Source organism: Artemia sp. Qi Xiang Cuo, chromosome 15 (genome assembly GCF_049724085.1).
Source record: "Artemia sp. Qi Xiang Cuo chromosome 15, ASM4972408v1, whole genome shotgun sequence".
NCBI lineage: Eukaryota > Metazoa > Arthropoda > Branchiopoda > Anostraca > Artemiidae > Artemia > Artemia sp. Qi Xiang Cuo.
Genome location: NC_142808.1, coordinates 41,216,723 through 41,235,349, shown reverse-complemented (window position 1 = coordinate 41,235,349; position 18,627 = coordinate 41,216,723). Strand labels below are relative to the sequence as shown.

General features: G+C 36.0%; 1 protein-coding gene across 2 annotated transcripts in view; it reads left to right on the top strand.

Moving 5' to 3' along the window:
- LOC148943676 (uncharacterized) overlaps nt 1-18,627 on the top strand; it is a 115,981-nt gene that overhangs the window by 39,810 nt on the left and 57,544 nt on the right. The window contains exon 3 of one of the 2 annotated variants that reach the window (XM_089101428.1): nt 12,941-13,140. In XM_089101428.1, the coding sequence (XP_088957554.1) occupies nt 12,941-13,140 (200 nt within the window). Of the gene's footprint in view, nt 1-12,940; nt 13,151-18,627 lie in introns of both variants that reach the window. The other variant, XM_089101427.1, reaches the window with a different exon arrangement.

Genomic DNA, 18,627 nt, shown 5'->3' with positions numbered 1-18,627 from the left:
GAGAGGTAGGACTTGAGAGGTAGTTAGCATTAGCTTCAGTCCCTTTTTATGAACAGTTTTCTTGTTCTGTCATGACAGAAAGTGTCCACAAACATATGTCGAAATTTAAATGGTTACTGAGGCATAGTTGCTTAATTGTTAACCATGAAAATATGTTTTTTTTTATTACTATTCATGAGATGCTGATTTCATATTTGGAATAATTGTAACTGTTTGTAGCATGTATGTTTCCGGAATTATATGCATTGAAATTCAGCTTCACCTACAATGGGAACGGTTTCGCTCTTTACTAGTTGGTTACCATTGTGAACGACGTGCAACAGCTGACGCTGTAGGTGCATATTATAACTAACAGAAATTACTTTCAATGAATAAATTAAACCCAAAAATGAAGAGAAAATAAACAATAACATATAACCTACAAGATAACGGATACTGCTATAGATTTATGGATGAATCCTATAATGAGGGAAAATAAAATTAATAACTAATTCAAAATCAAATGAACAGAAACCGAACAGAAGAAAGGACTACAAACACGAGTAGTGCTACCACCTCACCCCCCCCCCCCTCCCAAAGATTTTTATGGCCAGAGCGTAATTTGCTCTTTGCTGAAAACAAAATGCGTTTGAAAAGTTTACCTTTTGTAATTGCAACATCAAAAAATACAGTTGTTTCCAAAACGTCCAAGGAACTAATATAAGGAATAAAGAAATTTCAATCGTTCTTCAATAAAATTATTTGAAAAAAACTACGTTTTCTAAAGAGTTAAAGAGGCTGAGTTACAAGGTCGAACCTTAAAACGTACAGGGATTAGAGGCACAGTTGGGGCTGCCGCCCCAAACCCCCGCTTTCGCAGCCTTTAAATATAAAAAAATTCTTTAAACTGAAAGTAAGGAGCGACATTAAAACTTAAAACGAACAGAAATTATTCCGTATATGAAAGAGGCTGTGCCCTCCTCAACGCCTCGCTCTTTACGCTAAAGTTTGACTTTCTCACAACTCTTTTTTTAAACAATAAAAACTTTAGCGTAAAGAGCGAGGCGTTGAGGAGGGCACAGCCTCTTTCATATACGGAATAATTTCTGTTCGTTTTAAGTTTTAATGTCGCTCCTTACTTTCAGTTTAAAGAATTTTTTTTTATATTTAAAGGCTGCGAAAGCGGGGTTTGGGGGCGGCAGCCCCCCAACTGTGCCTCCTAATCCCTGTACGTTTTAAGGTTCGACCTTGTAACTCAGCCTCTTTAACTCTTTAGAAAACGTAGTTTTTTTCAAATAATTTCTGCACGTTTTTGTACAGTTTATTACTTATTATTGCTTGACTAACTGTTAGCTGATCGTGTCAGGAGTTAAAGTTGGGGCTGCCGCCCCCCAAACCCCCCGCTCTTGAACATTCTTGTGTTAAGGCTTTTAATTCCTGAATACTCAAATCACGTCGTACAGGGTGCCTCCTAATCCCTGTACGTTTTAAGGTTCGAACTTGTGACTCAGCCTCTTTAACAGCCCCCCAACTGTGCCTCCTACTCCCTGTACGATTTCAGGGTCGACCTTGTAACTCAGCCTCTTTAACTCTTTAGAAAAAGTAATTTTTTTCAAATAATTTAAAAAAGAAACTGAGTTTCTTTTCAAAGTATATAAAAAAGTTGCTCTGATGGTGAATCGAACCCGAGTTTTCCGCCTGAAAGTCTGAAATCTCAGCCGCTGGACTATACAAACACAATAGTAATTGTTGTTTAGCAAATAGAAGGTATTTTCGACGCAAGCAAATTCCCAAAAATCTTGATATGTGGTTTTTGAAAACAGGGAAGGAGTGATCAGATTGAGCTGAAATTTCGACGATAAGCTCCCAGGCCCCAGGAAAGCTTATCCTCTAAATTTCAGCCCGATCAGACAACGTTAAAGGGGGGTTGTGGAGGGAAAAATTAACATGGGCTAATATAGGAAAACGAGGTTTTTCGTAAATGTAAATTCGGGGGATAATTTTTTCGGTCTGAAAATATCAAAAGGCCCTAACAGGTCGAATTCTGCTTCGAATGAGTCCTCATTCAACCGGATCCGGTGCCAACTGTGGCCTGTAGGCGTGGCTAAGAAAAAAGAAAAGAGATGAAAGGTAAGTGGCTATATTTGGTTTTTTGAAAACAGGGAAGGAGTGATCGGATTGAGCTGAAATTTCGAGGATAAGCTCCCGGGCCCTAGGACAGCTTAACCTCTAAATTTCAGCCCAATCGGACAACGTTAAAGGGGGGCTGTGGTGGGAGGGTCGAAACTTCCGGCCCAGTTTACCCCATGAAGATAAAGTCGGAGGAGGATGAAATTTTGCAAGTTTCTTAGTTTGAGCTTGGGCTACAAAATGCAATTACCGCCGTCTCTCTGCGACCTCTAGGACCTGAAATCGCTTAACATTGTGGTGGGTCGCCTCTTTATAGAGGCACAAGTGTGCCTCCTTGATAATAACAATGTGCTTAAGCCCTCCGTAAAAAAAACATAAATGCACTTAGAGGAGTACAAAGAAGAAAAATTAAAGCACTAACAAAAAAAAAAGAAAAATAATATCTCAACTACTTAGACAACATATTCCACGCACAAACGGAACGACAACAATAGTTTCTGTCATTCTTACAGAATCTATCAAGAAATATCAGAAACACCATATTTTTCCAGTAATCTTGATTAGTGTGATGTTTTGTATTGGCAATGTTTTGACAAATAAAAACCACATTGTTCAATATACGTGGTTTTAAATAAAATGCAAACAAAATACGAGCCATTTAGAAGGTTTTGAGAAAAGGGAGGGAGTGTCACACAACTGTTTTTCTAAACCTTTATTTGCCAAGTGATATTGATTTCTCTGATGTGTTGTTGTTAAGATGTTGCATAGCGCTCAAAAAGAGGAAGCCTTGCTCTTGTTTTGGGTAATTTTGTTTGTTTAAGGATTCATGTATAACAGAATATGTTATATTTTAATGTGCTAGGTTCATTTTAATTTCTTTTCGTTTTAAGATGAAATTATTGTATGACTTTCTTTTCTTCTCGTCTTATGTTTTATTATGGCTTTGTACTTTTATTTGAAAAAATTCTTTATTGGAAATTTTGGTACTCTTTTACTAAACGGACTCCTTTATATACGGAAATGCAAACCAGTCATCTAATAGACCGAGACGCGTGATGAAAAACAGGTTTACGCTACCTTCTGGGATCAAACAGTTCGTGGTAACGAACGGTAAGTAAGGAAGATACATCAAAAGAATCAGATTTTAATTCTGATTTCAAATATATAAGTTTCATCAAGTTTTTTACAACAAAAAATTTCTCCCAGATAATATGACACCTCTTAACGGCTGCATTTTTCATGGTTGAAATCAGTAAATCAATGGCGTAGTAGCAGACCGACAGAAGACACTTGAGTAAGAAATATCTTCCAATCAGGAAAACAGTGACACTCGGACCTGAAGTGAAGATGAAATCAAATCGAAGCACAAATAAAAGAAAGACTTCCCCCTTTTTTTTCTACCTCCACAGATGAACTGTTGCAATTATGCTACGAATCCTATATTTTCTGAATACCTTTGACTTACTCATCAGATCTCATCAAATCTCTTGTTCGCTGCCTCATAAAATCTGTGTGTTATAAAATTGAAACCTTGCAAAATAGATCTTCTGTTTAGATGAATTACAAAAAAATTGTTTTCAGCTTCAGAACTTTGCTCAATCCTAATTTATATGGTTTTAAAGATATGCATATACATTTCCTAAATTTTGAAGAAAAAAAAACATTGATATGGCTTATAATTCTATTCATAATAGGAATTGCGTTTTCGGAACTGAACCTTCAAAAAACGGAACTGATAACTGAAAATTAAGGCAAAATATTGTTTTGTCAAAATTTCAATAAGCATAGACCTGTTATGTAGGCAAATTTAAGGACCCTCTAGAGGGAGAAGTGGAGGTAGTTACTTCAAAATACCTTCCCGGCACGTACTTTGATACTTATGTACTATCTGGAAAACATGCGCTATATTATATAGGGAAGATGTGGGTCTTTCGAAACGGGTTTCTTTCAATAAAGCGTGGTTTGTTATTGGGTTTACAGTATTTAAACTATTGTTTTATGGGGTTTAGGGGAAAAAAGGTATCTAGGCTTGGTTAGGTTACGTATTTAATCTATACTATGCTTTACCCCCCCCCCCCCTAATGTGCAAATATGTAGCCGAAATTTGTTTCTAAACTATTATATTTTATCCTATTTTGTTTTACTTCATTAGCATCAGCCAAACTTCATTTTTCGCGTGTGTTCCAGATAGTACATAAGTACTCATACTTTAGCCTGTAGACCCATCCGTGAAATTTTCATTTTCCGAACCTAACCCCTTTTCCAAGATAGCCAAAAGTAGCTAAAGTAGAAGTGGTATTGTTGTATTAGCTGTAAGCCACGCAAGATAGATGATAAAAGAAACTAGTCAAACAGGTTCTTTTAACGGAGAATTGGATTGCAAGCAGTGGTTTCTAACTGCGTTTACAATATTTAAACTTTAGTTTTTTTTGGGTTTAGGGAAAAAAAAGGTACCTAGGTTAGGTTACGTATTTAATATATGCTACTCTTTACCCTCACCCCCCCCCTAATGTGCAAATATATAACCGAATTTTGTTTCTAAACTATTATATTTTTATGCTATTTTGTTTTATTTCATTAGCATTAACCAAACTTCACTTCTTGCATGGCTTACAGCTAATAGAACAGTACCGTAGAATTTTACCAAACTTTTTTTTATTTATAAAAATTTACTATCTTAAACATTTTGGGAAACATAAGACACAAGGTATCAATATTAATAAAATAAACTGAATACTTACCATCACAATCAGAATGTCTTCTCTCTCTGATCTGAATGCCCCCTAGGTAAAATCGTCGCTTCGTCGTTTGAAGGTCTTAACATTAAATTTACTTCTGTATTATATGATTGTAGGTAGTTGAAGGAGATGTTTTTTTTGTTTGTCAAATTGATCTTTAATCATAACATTCGAAAACAAAATAAGAGACAAATTAGGTCTTGGGAGGAGGTTTACGTGCCCTCCAATCTTTACGGTTCTCTTAAAAAGGACACTAGAACAAAAAAACAACAAATAGAAACGTATCCGTGATCAGTCTTCTGGCAAAACATAAATCCCACATTTGTGCAGATGGGAGATCATAACCCCCACATGTACATTTTCTGATACGCTGAATCTGAAGGTCTGATTTACATTAAGATTTATTGACTTTTTTTTTGGGGGGGTGGGTTCCATTTTTCGAAAATCAGGCTCCCTGTTTTCAAAATCCCTCTTTCTTCTGAGGCTTGGAGCCTTTGGTGGGTAGATATTAAACGTAATGAAATTTCTGTATTTGCAAATTGCATAAAAACCCCATTCTTATCAATTGTTATCAAAATTCCATTTTTGAGTTTCGGTTACGATTGAGCTGAATCGCTCCTTAATTACAGTTTAACACTATGAACTGTTTGATAAAACTTATTGGGCTAACGTCCTATTTTTTAATTAATCCTGTAGCAAACCGGAGTTTTTGAAGCACGATTCATGCTATTAAAGTGTAGTATTTCTGTGTCCAGTTGAAATGTGCACAATTTTAGAAAATTCTCTTTTTTGGGGAAGCTTGGTTTCTTTACGTGTACGTAAAGGACTGAAATACCATTACAGGCGTCTTGTTTTCTTCGAAATATTTGCTCACTTGGTTATTCAGCGTAAGCAGCAAATTTATGGCAAATCCAGGCAAGAATCTTTTATGCAACGCATTTTGGGTCTCATTACAAAAATGACGTTCATCGCAAAAACATTAGTTGTTCCCACAAAAGGATTTTCGTTCTTAATTAGAAAAAACTGAATTCAGAAAGCAACATATTTTCACCGTTAGTGCTGTTAAGGTTAGGGTAGTATCTTAAGAAATTTTTGACCTACAGAAACTCACAAAAAGAATGTATTTAAAAAAAAGCGAACGTAAAAGTTAAAATACAATTTTTGTACATAAATTTCTGCGTGTTAATTTTGCAGACAAGAAAGCTCAACTTATTTCAAAGTAAAAATATATTTCCTTATTTTTATAATTCTCTTTCTATACTCAAAATTCAATTAGCATTCCCCTTTTTCTGTTATAATTCAAATTTTGAATTCAACTTATACTGAACATATTACTTTCAACGGTCCTATAGTCAAATTTAAAATGATATTCAAGAAACTTCAAACTACTATTGAAGTTCAAATCGTGTTGATTGATATAGCCTATTTGCGGTAAAAATTACATTTTTTTCTACTGAAAAGTACATAAATCTTAATAATTTCAATAATTAGTAGGAATTCAATAAGCAATCACAATTCCAGCAGAAAAATTGGATTTTTTTTGTGACTTGTTTGAATTAAATAAGCAAGTCACAATTCCAACAGAAAAGTTGGATTTTTTTTACTTGTTTCAATTCAAGCAAAACATTTTGTTGGAAATAAATTGCCGTTTTTAGTGCCATTTGAACTTGATGATGGTGGAATTTATATGAAAGACGTAGATATGTGCAATATCTTTTATATGAGCTATAAAAGATCTACCAACGATGTTTCGGTTGCCTTCTAGTGTCACCCTTTGAGAAATGGCACAAAAGGTGCCATTTCAGTGCCATATGGCTCTTGCAGAGGACAGAATTTATAAAAAGCACGTAGATATGAGAAATAACTTTTAAATGAGCCATTAAGAATCTCTTTATGATGTTCTGGTAGCCCGCTAGACCTGTTGAAAAAAAAAAACAAAAAAAAAACGGGAGACAGATCAGTGCTACCGATGCAAAAAAGAGATTTTCCTTGTTGTTCAGGGAGGGGGACTGTAACGTCCCTGTACAAGGTTTTAACCATGTTGCTTCCAACGGTACACTTTTCATTTTGATATGACGCCATTTTCGAGGGGTGTGAGGCTTTTTTTTTCGAAATCACCACAAATTTCTTTTCGCAATAAACTTTTACTTTTAAGACGAACCGAAATAATAGTTACCATTCCTGAATCAGTATCAGATGGGATTTTTTTTTTCATTAGACAGTTGTTTTCAAAACGCGTTTTTTAACTTTTGGTTACTATGGGCTGTGGTTTGCTATTTACTAGGTTGCAGCTGTCGCTGCAACCATGATATCTTGCCGGGACATGCGTTAAAAAAATGAGCCTACAAAATAGCTGAAAAAACAACTAGGGATACCGATTTCCTGATACGATACATACAATACCAACATGCACGATACCAATATGCGCGATATCGATACGCCCCGATACCACACACAGCCCTTCCCCAGGGACTATGGAGGGCCATATCATCATCAAAACCATATATATTGGACCTTTGAACTATGAAAACAATATGGCTATCTCAAAATTTTTATAGGACTAGTTGGGGGAGGGGGCCTGTGGGGAGGGGGGCTATTTTCCCTCTAATATTTTTGGTCACTTATAAAGGGCACTTACAAATTTAATTCCCTTTCGAATGAGCTATTAAACATCTCTAAACGATGTTCTGGCCACCCCTTGACCTGCTAGAAAAAAAGAAAAAAGAAAAAGGGAGACAGATTATTGCTACCCATGCAAAAAAGTCATTTTCATTGGTGTTCAAGGTGTGGGACCTTAACTATCCTACAGAAGGTTTTCGACCATAGTGATTCCAATGGTGCACTTTTTGTTTCGATTTGACGCCATATTCAAGGGGTTTCAGGCTCTTTATCTAAATCACCATAAATTTCTTTTCGCAATAAACTTTTACTTCTAAGATTAACCGAAACAATAGTTACCATTCCTGATTCAGTGTCTCATGGCAATTTTTTCTCACTAGACATTTTTTTAACACGTTTTTTCAACTTTTGGTTACTATGGGCTGTGGTTCGCTCTTTACTAGCTTGCAGCTACCGCTGCAACCATGATATAATGCACACTCGAGATCGAGAACGCAAACATGAGCCAATACACGGTTTTCACGGTGTTTATATAAGACAATTAGCTTCGGCTCAGTTTATACTACATTATAGCTATATTTTAATAAATATTTCGTTGGTATTTTGGTTAGGTCAGATTAGGCTGGTTTAGGTTACGTCTTTAATATTCTGTACTCTGGGCGGCCCCTCTTCCTTAATTCTTTGTTGTAGTTTTCATAATTTTGTTACTAAAGTATTGTAACCATTACCAACTGTGAATACTTGCGACTGCCACAACTTGTCAGTGCGACTACTTGCGACTTCCAATTTTGGCAAGATACGACTGTGACTACTTGTGTTTCTGACCGCATTCACCGTGATAATACTGTGACTGAGACTACTCTGTACGGCTACGACTACTTGCGATTGTGACTGCAATTTGCGATTACGACTCCTTGCAATTGCGATCGTAAACTATCAATTGTGAGCACTGGTAAGTGTGTTTGCGTCTACTTGTGATTGTGACTTCAATAACTTGTGCCTGTGACTAGACTACTTATGATTGCGACTGCGTCCAGTTAAGATCACGGTCGCAACTACTTCCGATTGCGACTACTTGCAATTAATTGCGACTAAGACTTTGGCTATTTACGTCTGCGACTGCAATTACTGGGGATTGCAACTGTAACTACTAGCAACTGCGAGCACTTGTAAGTGTAACTGTGACTACTTGTGACTGCCGCTGCAAGTACTAGTTCCTGTGATTACTCGTGACTTTGACTGCGGCAACTTACGGTTACATTACTTCGTGATTGCGACTAGTTACAATTGTTACTACTTGCGACTGCAACTTTAGCCACTTACGACTGCGACTGTAAGTACTTAGGACTACGACTGTGACTACTTCCGGTTCCACCTCCTTTGACTCTAATTACGACTTCTTGCAAAAGCGAGTGTAACTACTTGGGACTGCTTGCAACTACTGCTACTACTGTGATTGTGGCTGTGAACGCTACTGCTACGATTGCTATTACACCTAATACTACAACTACATAAGTAAATCAAAAGAGTTTAAAGACATTCTGGTTGTCAAAATTACGCACTTATGCAATATGTCAGTAACAGAATTTGATACTAAATTGAAGTTTTCATGGAAAGTCAAAGGGGATGTAAAATTAAATCGAAAGACATCACGTATATCCATATTGTCAAAAGGGCGTCTGTGCGATATCTCAAGAACAGCTAAGTTTGTTATTTTGGATATTTCAAAGCATGTTTAACCAATTGTAAAGACAACACATGCATCTAAGGTTGTCAAAGGGCGTCTCTGCAATGTTTAAGGAACAGCTAAGTTTCTTGCTAAGTTTAGTCGAAATTTCTAGGACATATTGAGGGGGTGTCCATGTAAATCAAAAGAAAATCCTTTTATCCTGGTTGCCATAGGGGTCTATCTAAAATATTTTAAGAATGTCTAAGGGCATTCAGTTGAAACTTTCAGGGCATGTTAAGCTGAATCAAAAAACACTGTTTGCATCCAGATGGTCAAAAGGATGTATCTGTTATATCTAAAGAACGGCTAAGGGCATTAAGTTAAGAGTTTCCTGGCATGTTGTGGGGAATGTTGAGCTAAAAAAAAAAAAAAAAAAAAAAAACACAATGTGCATTTAGGTTGTCAAAAGCGTTTATCTAGAAACGCTCAGAAACACCAAAGGGCATTAAGTTGAAACTTTAAAGGCATTTTGAGTGGATTGGTAGATTAAAATGTGTCTATATTGAGGGATGTAACATGATACTGTTTTGAATGGCTTCAAACCTGTACATGTCCAAAGAATATGTTGATTTTCAATCGTTTCATTTGAATATTATTCTACGTACCCATTAATCCAAAGTTCTATAGTTTAATTAACATCAAAATTTGTTGCAAACTTTTGTCCAATATATAAAGAGCTTTTCTGCTTAAGCAGAAAAACCAAAACAAGTTTCAAAAATATTCAATCTTCTATCTAACACAAAAAAAACTATGACAATTATTTTTCCACAAAAGAAGTTTTTGGAAAAAAGTAAAGAGCTACATTAAACCTAAGACGAGCGAAAACAGAGTCAAATAGTAAACGACATCCGGTACGATATCCTAGTGATATTCAAATAGACAGTTTCATATATATCTATATTTATTTCTGAACGTGTCTGCAATTTTGAATTTATTACCGTTAAAAAAGACAAAACGTTTAAAATATATTTTGTTTTCTGTAAAGCGCAAGTGAAGTTCTGGTCTTTACAAGGCGTAGGGGGTGTTGACACTACTCATGTTTTCTGCAGTTTCTGTCTGTTTTAAGTTTAACTTGATTATTTATTGTAATTTCTGTTCGTTTTTGGTTTCACTTTTCATTTATTGTGATTTATGCTTATCTTTCATTTGAATTACTATATGACTTTATTTCCGCTCGTCTTAGGTTTGATGTAGCTCTTAACTTTTTCTTAAAATGACAAAAAGAAACACTTTCATGCTTAATAGTTAAACTACTATGCAACTGTTTCAAACGGCTCTAAAAAACATTGGAGCCGTATGGCCTTTACTATAGGCGACGCTACAGCGTTGCCTCTGATTATCATCAAAGTCCTCTGCTCAGCGTTTCATTTCGCAGAAAAATTAGAAATTATACACTATGGACTAAGCTTTGTGAGCTCTAATGCATCTTGGTTGAACATCAGCGAAAACCTAAACAGGACAATTAAGATGAGAAAATTTAGACTTTAGAAGATTGATTAGCCAAAGAGAGATGGCATTATGTCAAGACTTGCACAGGAAATTTGTATCACGAGAAAGCACTGAAGCTAATAATGTACCTCTCAAATTCAACATCTGTGATTTAGCAAGATTCGGTACACACTTATGAAAGGCTGGCAGCTGCAATTCTTTGGACTAGTAAGAGTAAAACTCTTCCCGCACATAAACATAAAAAAAATATTTTAAAACCAATTGTGTTGTTTATTCTGATTCCAAATGTGTAATCAGCAAGTTACGCTTCGAAAAAAAAATGTAAAAAGAGAATTTTATTGCTAATAATCAAACGACTATAACCCCCTAACCATTGCACAAATCTCAACGTGAGTGCGCACGCGTTTCAGAAATGTCTAATGGCTCCTTTACACGTTGCGGAAATCCGTCCGTATCTTTTCGATCGATGGAAAACGGCACGTTTTAAGGCAAATGTTCCAATAAATGCATTAGCGTGGATGAGGATAAGCTCTAATAGAAGATTAATGGCTAATTTAACCTCTGCTTTAGTCCTTATGCTGCAAAGCAAGCACAAAAGACAAAAAAAGAAAGAAATTCAGTCTAAAACGACAAAAATTTTGATATTCTATAGTCATTTTTTTATTAATTTTTAAAACCTTGCCAAGAATCCGTCCTGATTTGACCAAAATCGTTGCGAAAGCTAGAGAGTTTTTCAAGCACGAAAATGGACGGAATCTCTGCACGGATTGCTGAATCCGGACGGACTTCCGCAATGTATAAATGAACCATAAGCCACCAGTTTCTGGAATATGTAGAATTGTTGTTGAATAACTCTGAGTAATAGATTTTTTTTTGTCTTAGATTTGAGGCCTTTAGATTTCTGTTGTATATCAAAACCCAGTTATAACGTCACAATATTTAGCCAATATTGTCATAACATTAATGAACACCTTTTCACACTATTACGCACTTAGGATTTTTCCACAATACACATTGATAATGCTTTTATTATTTATGCATTTATTACTGTTATTCATCATTTTTCTTGTCCTATTTTTATTATTTCGACAAAAATTATTAATTTGAGGAAGATTTACACGAAAGATGTTTTTTTTTTTGTAAAAAAATCAGAAATTCCTCAGTAAAAATGAAAGACTCATCGAATACTAATGGCACCACCGGATTAGAAGGTAGAGAGGCCGGGGCTTGGGATAACGTCAGTCGTCTAGCTAGTGTATTGAAAACCTTTGCCTTAAGGTCTGCTGAGTGAGTTTCACACTAAGGTAAATGATCGTTTCGACGTTACCTCATTACCTAACTTCTAACTTCTTTTGACGTCATGACCTTTTGTATGTTTATTTTGGACATTGAAATATGCTTATTGATTTGCGTAGGATATTTGGACATTTTAGTCATCTTTAGATTTTTTACTTTTCAATTTAAGATTGTTTAATCAATTGTTTTATTCAGTGGTAATGGCTAGTTTTCTATTTTCTAAACTCTGTCTTCATTCAGTGACTTTTTTTTAGTATTAAATTTCTCTAGATGTTTTTAAGTTCTATATTTATTTAACTGCTTCCCCTACCTTCAAAATTTTGCGGTCTTACTAGAATTTCCGCGAAAGAACATTGGGTTCGCCGAAATATCGCTGAAAATTACCGTTCAAAAACGTAAAAATGTTTACACGAAATGCAATCCTTGATCGTTAGAATTCTAGATGTTTCGATCAATCAACTTTTCCCGGAGAAATTCGGGCCTCTAGGACTGCTTCGATAGGTTGAGGAAGATCTGCTAAGTGTTTTCAACTAAGGCTAGTTGTAGGTACTTGTTTAACTGACCGAATATTAAACAATAGTCTTACAAAAAATGTGGTTCAATCCCAATTTCAAAGGCTATTGTAAAAGATAAATAAAGATGGATTGGCCACGTTTTATGGTTGAAGGGTGATAGATTGTTAAAGATTGTTTTTTTACCATCTATATAGGACTAAATGAAAAACGGTCATCTCCAAGCAGGGTGGCAAGAGGTCAAAAGAAGGGATTAAAAGCAAATTGTAAAACCAAAGAAGGGGTAAAGAGTAGAGCTTTGGATAGATACAGTTTTACGAAAGGGTTGCAGCTCTGAATGCCCCAGGCGGCTTTGTGCTGTAATATTCATTTGAGGTTTAAGTAAGTTTCACTGTCTTGCAAATTCCCCAATGTTTTACCTGTTGTTTGTTTTTTGTTAGTTATTAGTGGTTGTTGTAGTTTCAACTTATACATTCTTTCTGTTTCAGGCTTCTTTGGTTGCCCAAGATGAAACTCTTTTTAAACAGCTCTTGACCCTTCACTCAGCGATTAATGACCTTAAAGTCCATGCGCAGCCCCTTGGGCTTTCAACTCCTAGTTCCAGTGATTCTGATGCTGATGAATCTGAAGCCGATCTTAGCGAAGAACATATATATAGCGAAATTGACGCGTCAAATAGGAGAAGAAGGTATCTACAAGTAAGCTATCCTTCTTCACTTTCGGTTTTGGCTTCTGTTCAAGGCCGTACCCAAGGATAAAGAATTGAATTTTACTGAAATATGTCCTATTAATAATCGATGAGCCCCTCCCATTCCTCTGAACTACAATCCTCCTGAAAAGAAAAGCCTTCGAGCAAGCACTGTGAATCTGTCCATGGCAAAATACAGCATTGCTCATTGTTCAGAATCATAAAAATAAAATAACAGCCGAAAATGCGTAGTTCATGTGAAAAAAGTCTGGAATTTACTTTTAAGAGCGAGGTTACATTCGAAAATTAAAAAAACCTGAAGAATTGTTTTTTTAAATAGGTGGAATTGTGGTAAAACAGCTGCGACTATGGGGAGGACTTTCAAACTTGTAATCTACCCTTCCCCTCTGTGCCAAACGTCACTATAGTAGGCCTATATACCCTAAAATATCTTCATTGTTGAAACTTTTAGTCCAAAAAAGCCAATGGCGGGGTGTCATTTTGCATCACCACTGTCAAGAAGGCCGACTGCTGATGCCTCCTGAAAGAGGTGACAGAAGATTTTGGCAAGAATAGACGGAGGTGACTGATTTTGGGGTCAGTGGTTGAAGGAAAATAGGAAAAAAGTTTTAAAGTAAAGAGTGATGTGGGCACAATGTTTTATTTATTTTTATTTTTTCTTTTGGTTTTAGGCCAGGGCACTTCGTATCGAAGAAGTTATCATAGAAACTTCAAAAAGGGCTCATTTTATTGTAAATTGGAAGGGCTTGTGCCCTTTTATATAGTCGAAAATGATTGGAGGGCAACTAACACCCATCCCATGCCCACCATTTCCCCTAACACATTGAATCAAAATTTTTAGATAGCCATTTTGTTCAGCGTATTCGAAAAGTCGGGAAAGTATTCCTTTGAGGATGACACCCCCCTCCACAGCCCTCAGGTCAAGGGTTGTAAGTTATTCCCTGGGGGAATATAAGGTTTATATAGAAAGGGTGATCGTATAAACTTCGGAGGGGGCTCGGAGGGTTGCTAATCAGAAGTTTTAGTGCCCTTTTTGAGATTCAGAGTGATGGGAGGGTGGATACACCCCTCACCTCGTATTTTCCCCAAATGAATCTGATAGAAATTTCGAGATGGCTATTTGCTGTCGTAGAAACTTTAAAACAGGCTCATTAGATTGAAAACTGAAAGGGCTAGTGCTCTTTTTAATAGTCAAATGGGATTGGACGGCAACTAACCCCTTCTCCCACGCCCACCATTTCCCCAAACACATCCAATCAAAATTTTGAGATAACCGTTTTGTTCAACGTAATTGGAAGGTCAGGAATATATGTCTTTAAGGATGACAACCCCCCCCCCCACACACACACACACAATCCTCAGGGCAAGGGTTGCCATTTATGTCTTGGGGACTCAAAACGAACAGAAATTACAATAAATAGCCGAGTCAAACTCAAAACGAGCAAAAATTAACATTAGCATGGCTGATAACCCCCATGCCTTCTCAAGACCAGAACATAATTTGTGCTTACTGAAAACAAACAAGTTTTAAATGTTTTCAATGTTTTACTTTTATAAATAATAAATTATCAAAACTTTAAGGAATAATATCAGTATATGTCAATTGAGCTGACAATCCATGGTCATTCGTTTTTTTTCTTTCAATAAGACGCAAATTATGTTCCGATCTTGAGAAGGCATGGGGGTTATCAGCTGTACTAATGCTAATTTTTGTTCGTTCTGAGTTTAACTCGGCTGTTTATTGTAATTTTTGTTCGTTTTGAATTTCATTTATTTATTGATAGTGATTTGTGGTAGTTTTACGCTTGGAAGATTATTTTACTTTATTTCCGCTCGTTTTTCGATTAATGGAGTTTTTTACTTTTCTTTGAAAAACTTGTTTTTGGAGAAAGTTTTTTTTTAGTTAATTTTAATCAAGAACAGGTCTGAATTTCAAGTGCTTGTCACTTTTTGTTATTGGGGAAAATCGATCCTGGAGTTTTCACCTACTAGCCTCAGCTCCTTCTGACTTTGTACACTGGAGAATATGAATATCTTCTACTTGGTGAAATGGCAACAAAATAATATATTAATTCCAACTCCTTGCTGCTGAGAAACAAAGAGTTCACAAGAGAAAAATGTTGTGACTCAGAACTTCGCGTTCTTGTTTTACTACTTAACATTTGAACATTTGGTACATAACATTTTAAGAAAAAAATCAGGTTTCAATTCCAGAAACCTGAGGTTTCTGGAACATTTTTTTTCAGGTTTCTTAAAAAATCAGGTTTTTTCTCAAACATCTGCATAGCAACAACAGGTTAATAAAACAATGGGTAAAATGACGGGGTTGTAGGCTTCCCTTTTGACAAATGCTTAGAGAAACAACACGATTGAACACAAAAATATGGTGATTGATGCCGCAGAAATAAACCAATGTAATTAAAGCACGTTTTTTAGTATGGAAACATTTGACTCTTTTTGTCTGTGTCCCTTAAATAATTAAATTAAAAAACAAGGTTTTTCAACTGAAAGTAAGTAACAACATTAAGACTTAAAACGAACAGAAACTATTACGTATATGAGGGGTAGTCCTCTCCTCAGTACCTCGCTCTTGACGCTAAAGTTTGAATTTTTGTTCCAAATATTTGAGAATGACTCCTGATGCACAAGGGCCGTTTCATTAGAATAATAAGCTTTTAACAAATTCCAAAAACTGTTTAGTGTAAAGAGCGAGGTAATGAGGAGGGGGGAACCCCCTCACATATGTAATAATTTCTGTTCGTTTTAAGTTTTAATGCTGCTCCTTACTTTCTGTTGAAAAAAAGTATCTTTTTATTTAATTTCTGATATGTTTTTAATTAATGTTTGGATATCCAGCTCCCCCTCCCATAGAAATTTCCCTTCCCCCACGAAAACACCTCCATCGAAAGATCCTCTAATGTAAGCACCCCACAAAAACCTCCCCCCGAAAATATCTTTATATGCTTCCTAATAGCCAATACTATATGCAAGCAATGGCCAAAGCTCATAACATGCAGCCCTTCCCCCGGGGGCTGTGGGGTGTCAAGTTATCCCCATAGACATAGTTATTAGATCTTTCGACCATGCTGAAGAATATGCCTATCTCAATTTTGATCGGACAATTTTGGGTAAAAAAAAGGGGGTGGGAGGGGGGCTAGCTGCCCTTCAGTATTTTCGATCACTTAGAAAGGGCAATAAAACTTTTTATTTCCAATCAAATGAGTCCTGATCTTCTAGGATAACTGGTTCGATACGGTCACCCCGAAAAAAACAAGAACAAATAAACACGCATCCGTGATCTTGCTTCTGGCTAAAAAATCAACATTTTTTTTATATAGGAGCTTTAAACCTCTATATTAGGGTTCTCTGATATTCTGAATCTCAAGATATGATTTTCGTTAAGATCACTTGATTTCTTAGGGGTCGTTTCCCCCATTTTTCAAAAATTAGGAAAATTTTCTCAGGCTCATGACTTTTGGTGGGTAACATTAAACTTCATAAATTTTACATATTTTGAATAAATATCAAAATTCTATTCTTTTGATGTATCTATTATTATCAAGATTCTGTTTCTTACAGTTTCGGCTACTATAGAGCCGCATCGCTCCTTACGTACAGTTCGTTACCACGAACTGTTTGATAACATCATGGTTGCAGCGGCAGCTGCAACCTAGTAAAGAGCGAACCACAGCCCATAGTAACCAAAAGTTAAAAAACGCATTTTCAAAAAAACTATCTATTGAGAAAAATTGCCATTTGACACTGAATCAGGAATGGTAACTATTGTTTCGGTTAATCTTAGAAGTAAAAGTTTATTGCGAAAAGAAATTTATGGTAATTTCGAAAAGAGCCTGAAAACCCTTGAAAATGGCGTCAAATCGAAACAAGAAGCGCACCATTGGAGTCAGCCTGATCGAAAACCTTTTGTAGGATAACTACAGTCCCCCACATTGAATATCAAGAAAAATGACTTTTTTGGATGGGTAGCGCTGATCTGTCTCCCTTTTTTTTCTTTCTTTTTTTTTCTAGAAAGGTAGAGAGATGACCAGACGATCATAGAGAGGTCCGTAATTGCTCATTCAAAAGGTAATTAAATTTTTAAATGCCCTTTTTAAGTGACCGAAAAGATCGGAGGACAAATAGCCCCCCTCCCTTCAGGCCCCCTCCCCCAACAAGTTCTATGCAAATTTTGAGATAGCCATTTTGTTTAACATAGTTCAAAGGTCGAATATAGATGGTTTTGATAACGTTAAGCCTCTCTATAGTTCCTGAGGAAGGACTGCATGTGGTATCGGGCGTATCGATATGGGGCGTATCGGTATCGTGCGTATTGGTATCGCATGTATCGTATCGGGAATATCAATATCCGCTGTTGTTTTTTTTCAGGTATTTTCTAGGCTCATTTTTTTTAAAGGATGTCCCGGCGAGGTATAATGGTTGCAGCGGCAGCTGCAACCTAGTAAAGAGCGAACCAAGGGCCATAGTAACAAAAAGTTAAAATTTGCGTTTTGAAAAAAAAACTGCCTGGTGAAAACAATTCCCATCTAACACTGACTCAGGAATGTTAACTATTATTTCGGTTCGTCTTAAAAGTAAAATTTTATTGCGAAAAGAAATTTACGGTGATTTCGAAAAAAAACCTGAAACCCCTCGCAACGTCAGATCAAAATGAAAAGTGTGCCAATGCAATCAACATGGTTAAAACCTTGTACAGGGAAGTTACAGTCCCCCTCCCTGATCACTTTTTTGCATCGGCAGCATTGATCTTTCTCCCGTTTTTTTTTTTTTTTAAACATGCCTAGCGGGCAACAAGAACATCATAAAGATATTCTAATGACTCATTCAAAAGCAATCTCTCATATCTACGTGCTTTAAGGTACAGGGAAATATATTTTTAATTTGAAACAAGTTGAGCTTTCTTGTCTGCAAAATGAACACGCAGAAATTTATGTACAAAAACTTTTACAGTTGCTTTTTTTAAATACATTTTTTGTTAGTTTCTGTAAAGTAAAAGTTTATTGCAAAAAGAAATTTATGACAATTAAACCCCTCGGAAATGCTGTCAGATCAAAATAAAAAGTGTACCATTGGAATCAGCATGGTCGAAAACCTCGTACGGGGAAATTACAGTCCCCCTTCTTGAACAAAAAGGAAAATCACTTTTTTGAATCGGTACCACTGATATGTCTCCCGTTTTTTTTTCTGTTTTTTTCAACAGACCTAGCGTGCTACCAAAACACCATAGAAAGATGCTTAATCGCTCATCTTAAGCCTATTACTAATATCTACTTGCTTTTATCAATTTTACAATTCAAAAGTGCCATATAGCACTAAAAACGGCACTTTCGGTACCACTTCTTAAATGGAAGAGTTTGGAAGCATAAAACGGTACCATAAAACGGAAGTAATTGAACAGCATACAGAAATATTGGATTGATTTATCAAGCAGCATTTTGCTCTTACCAG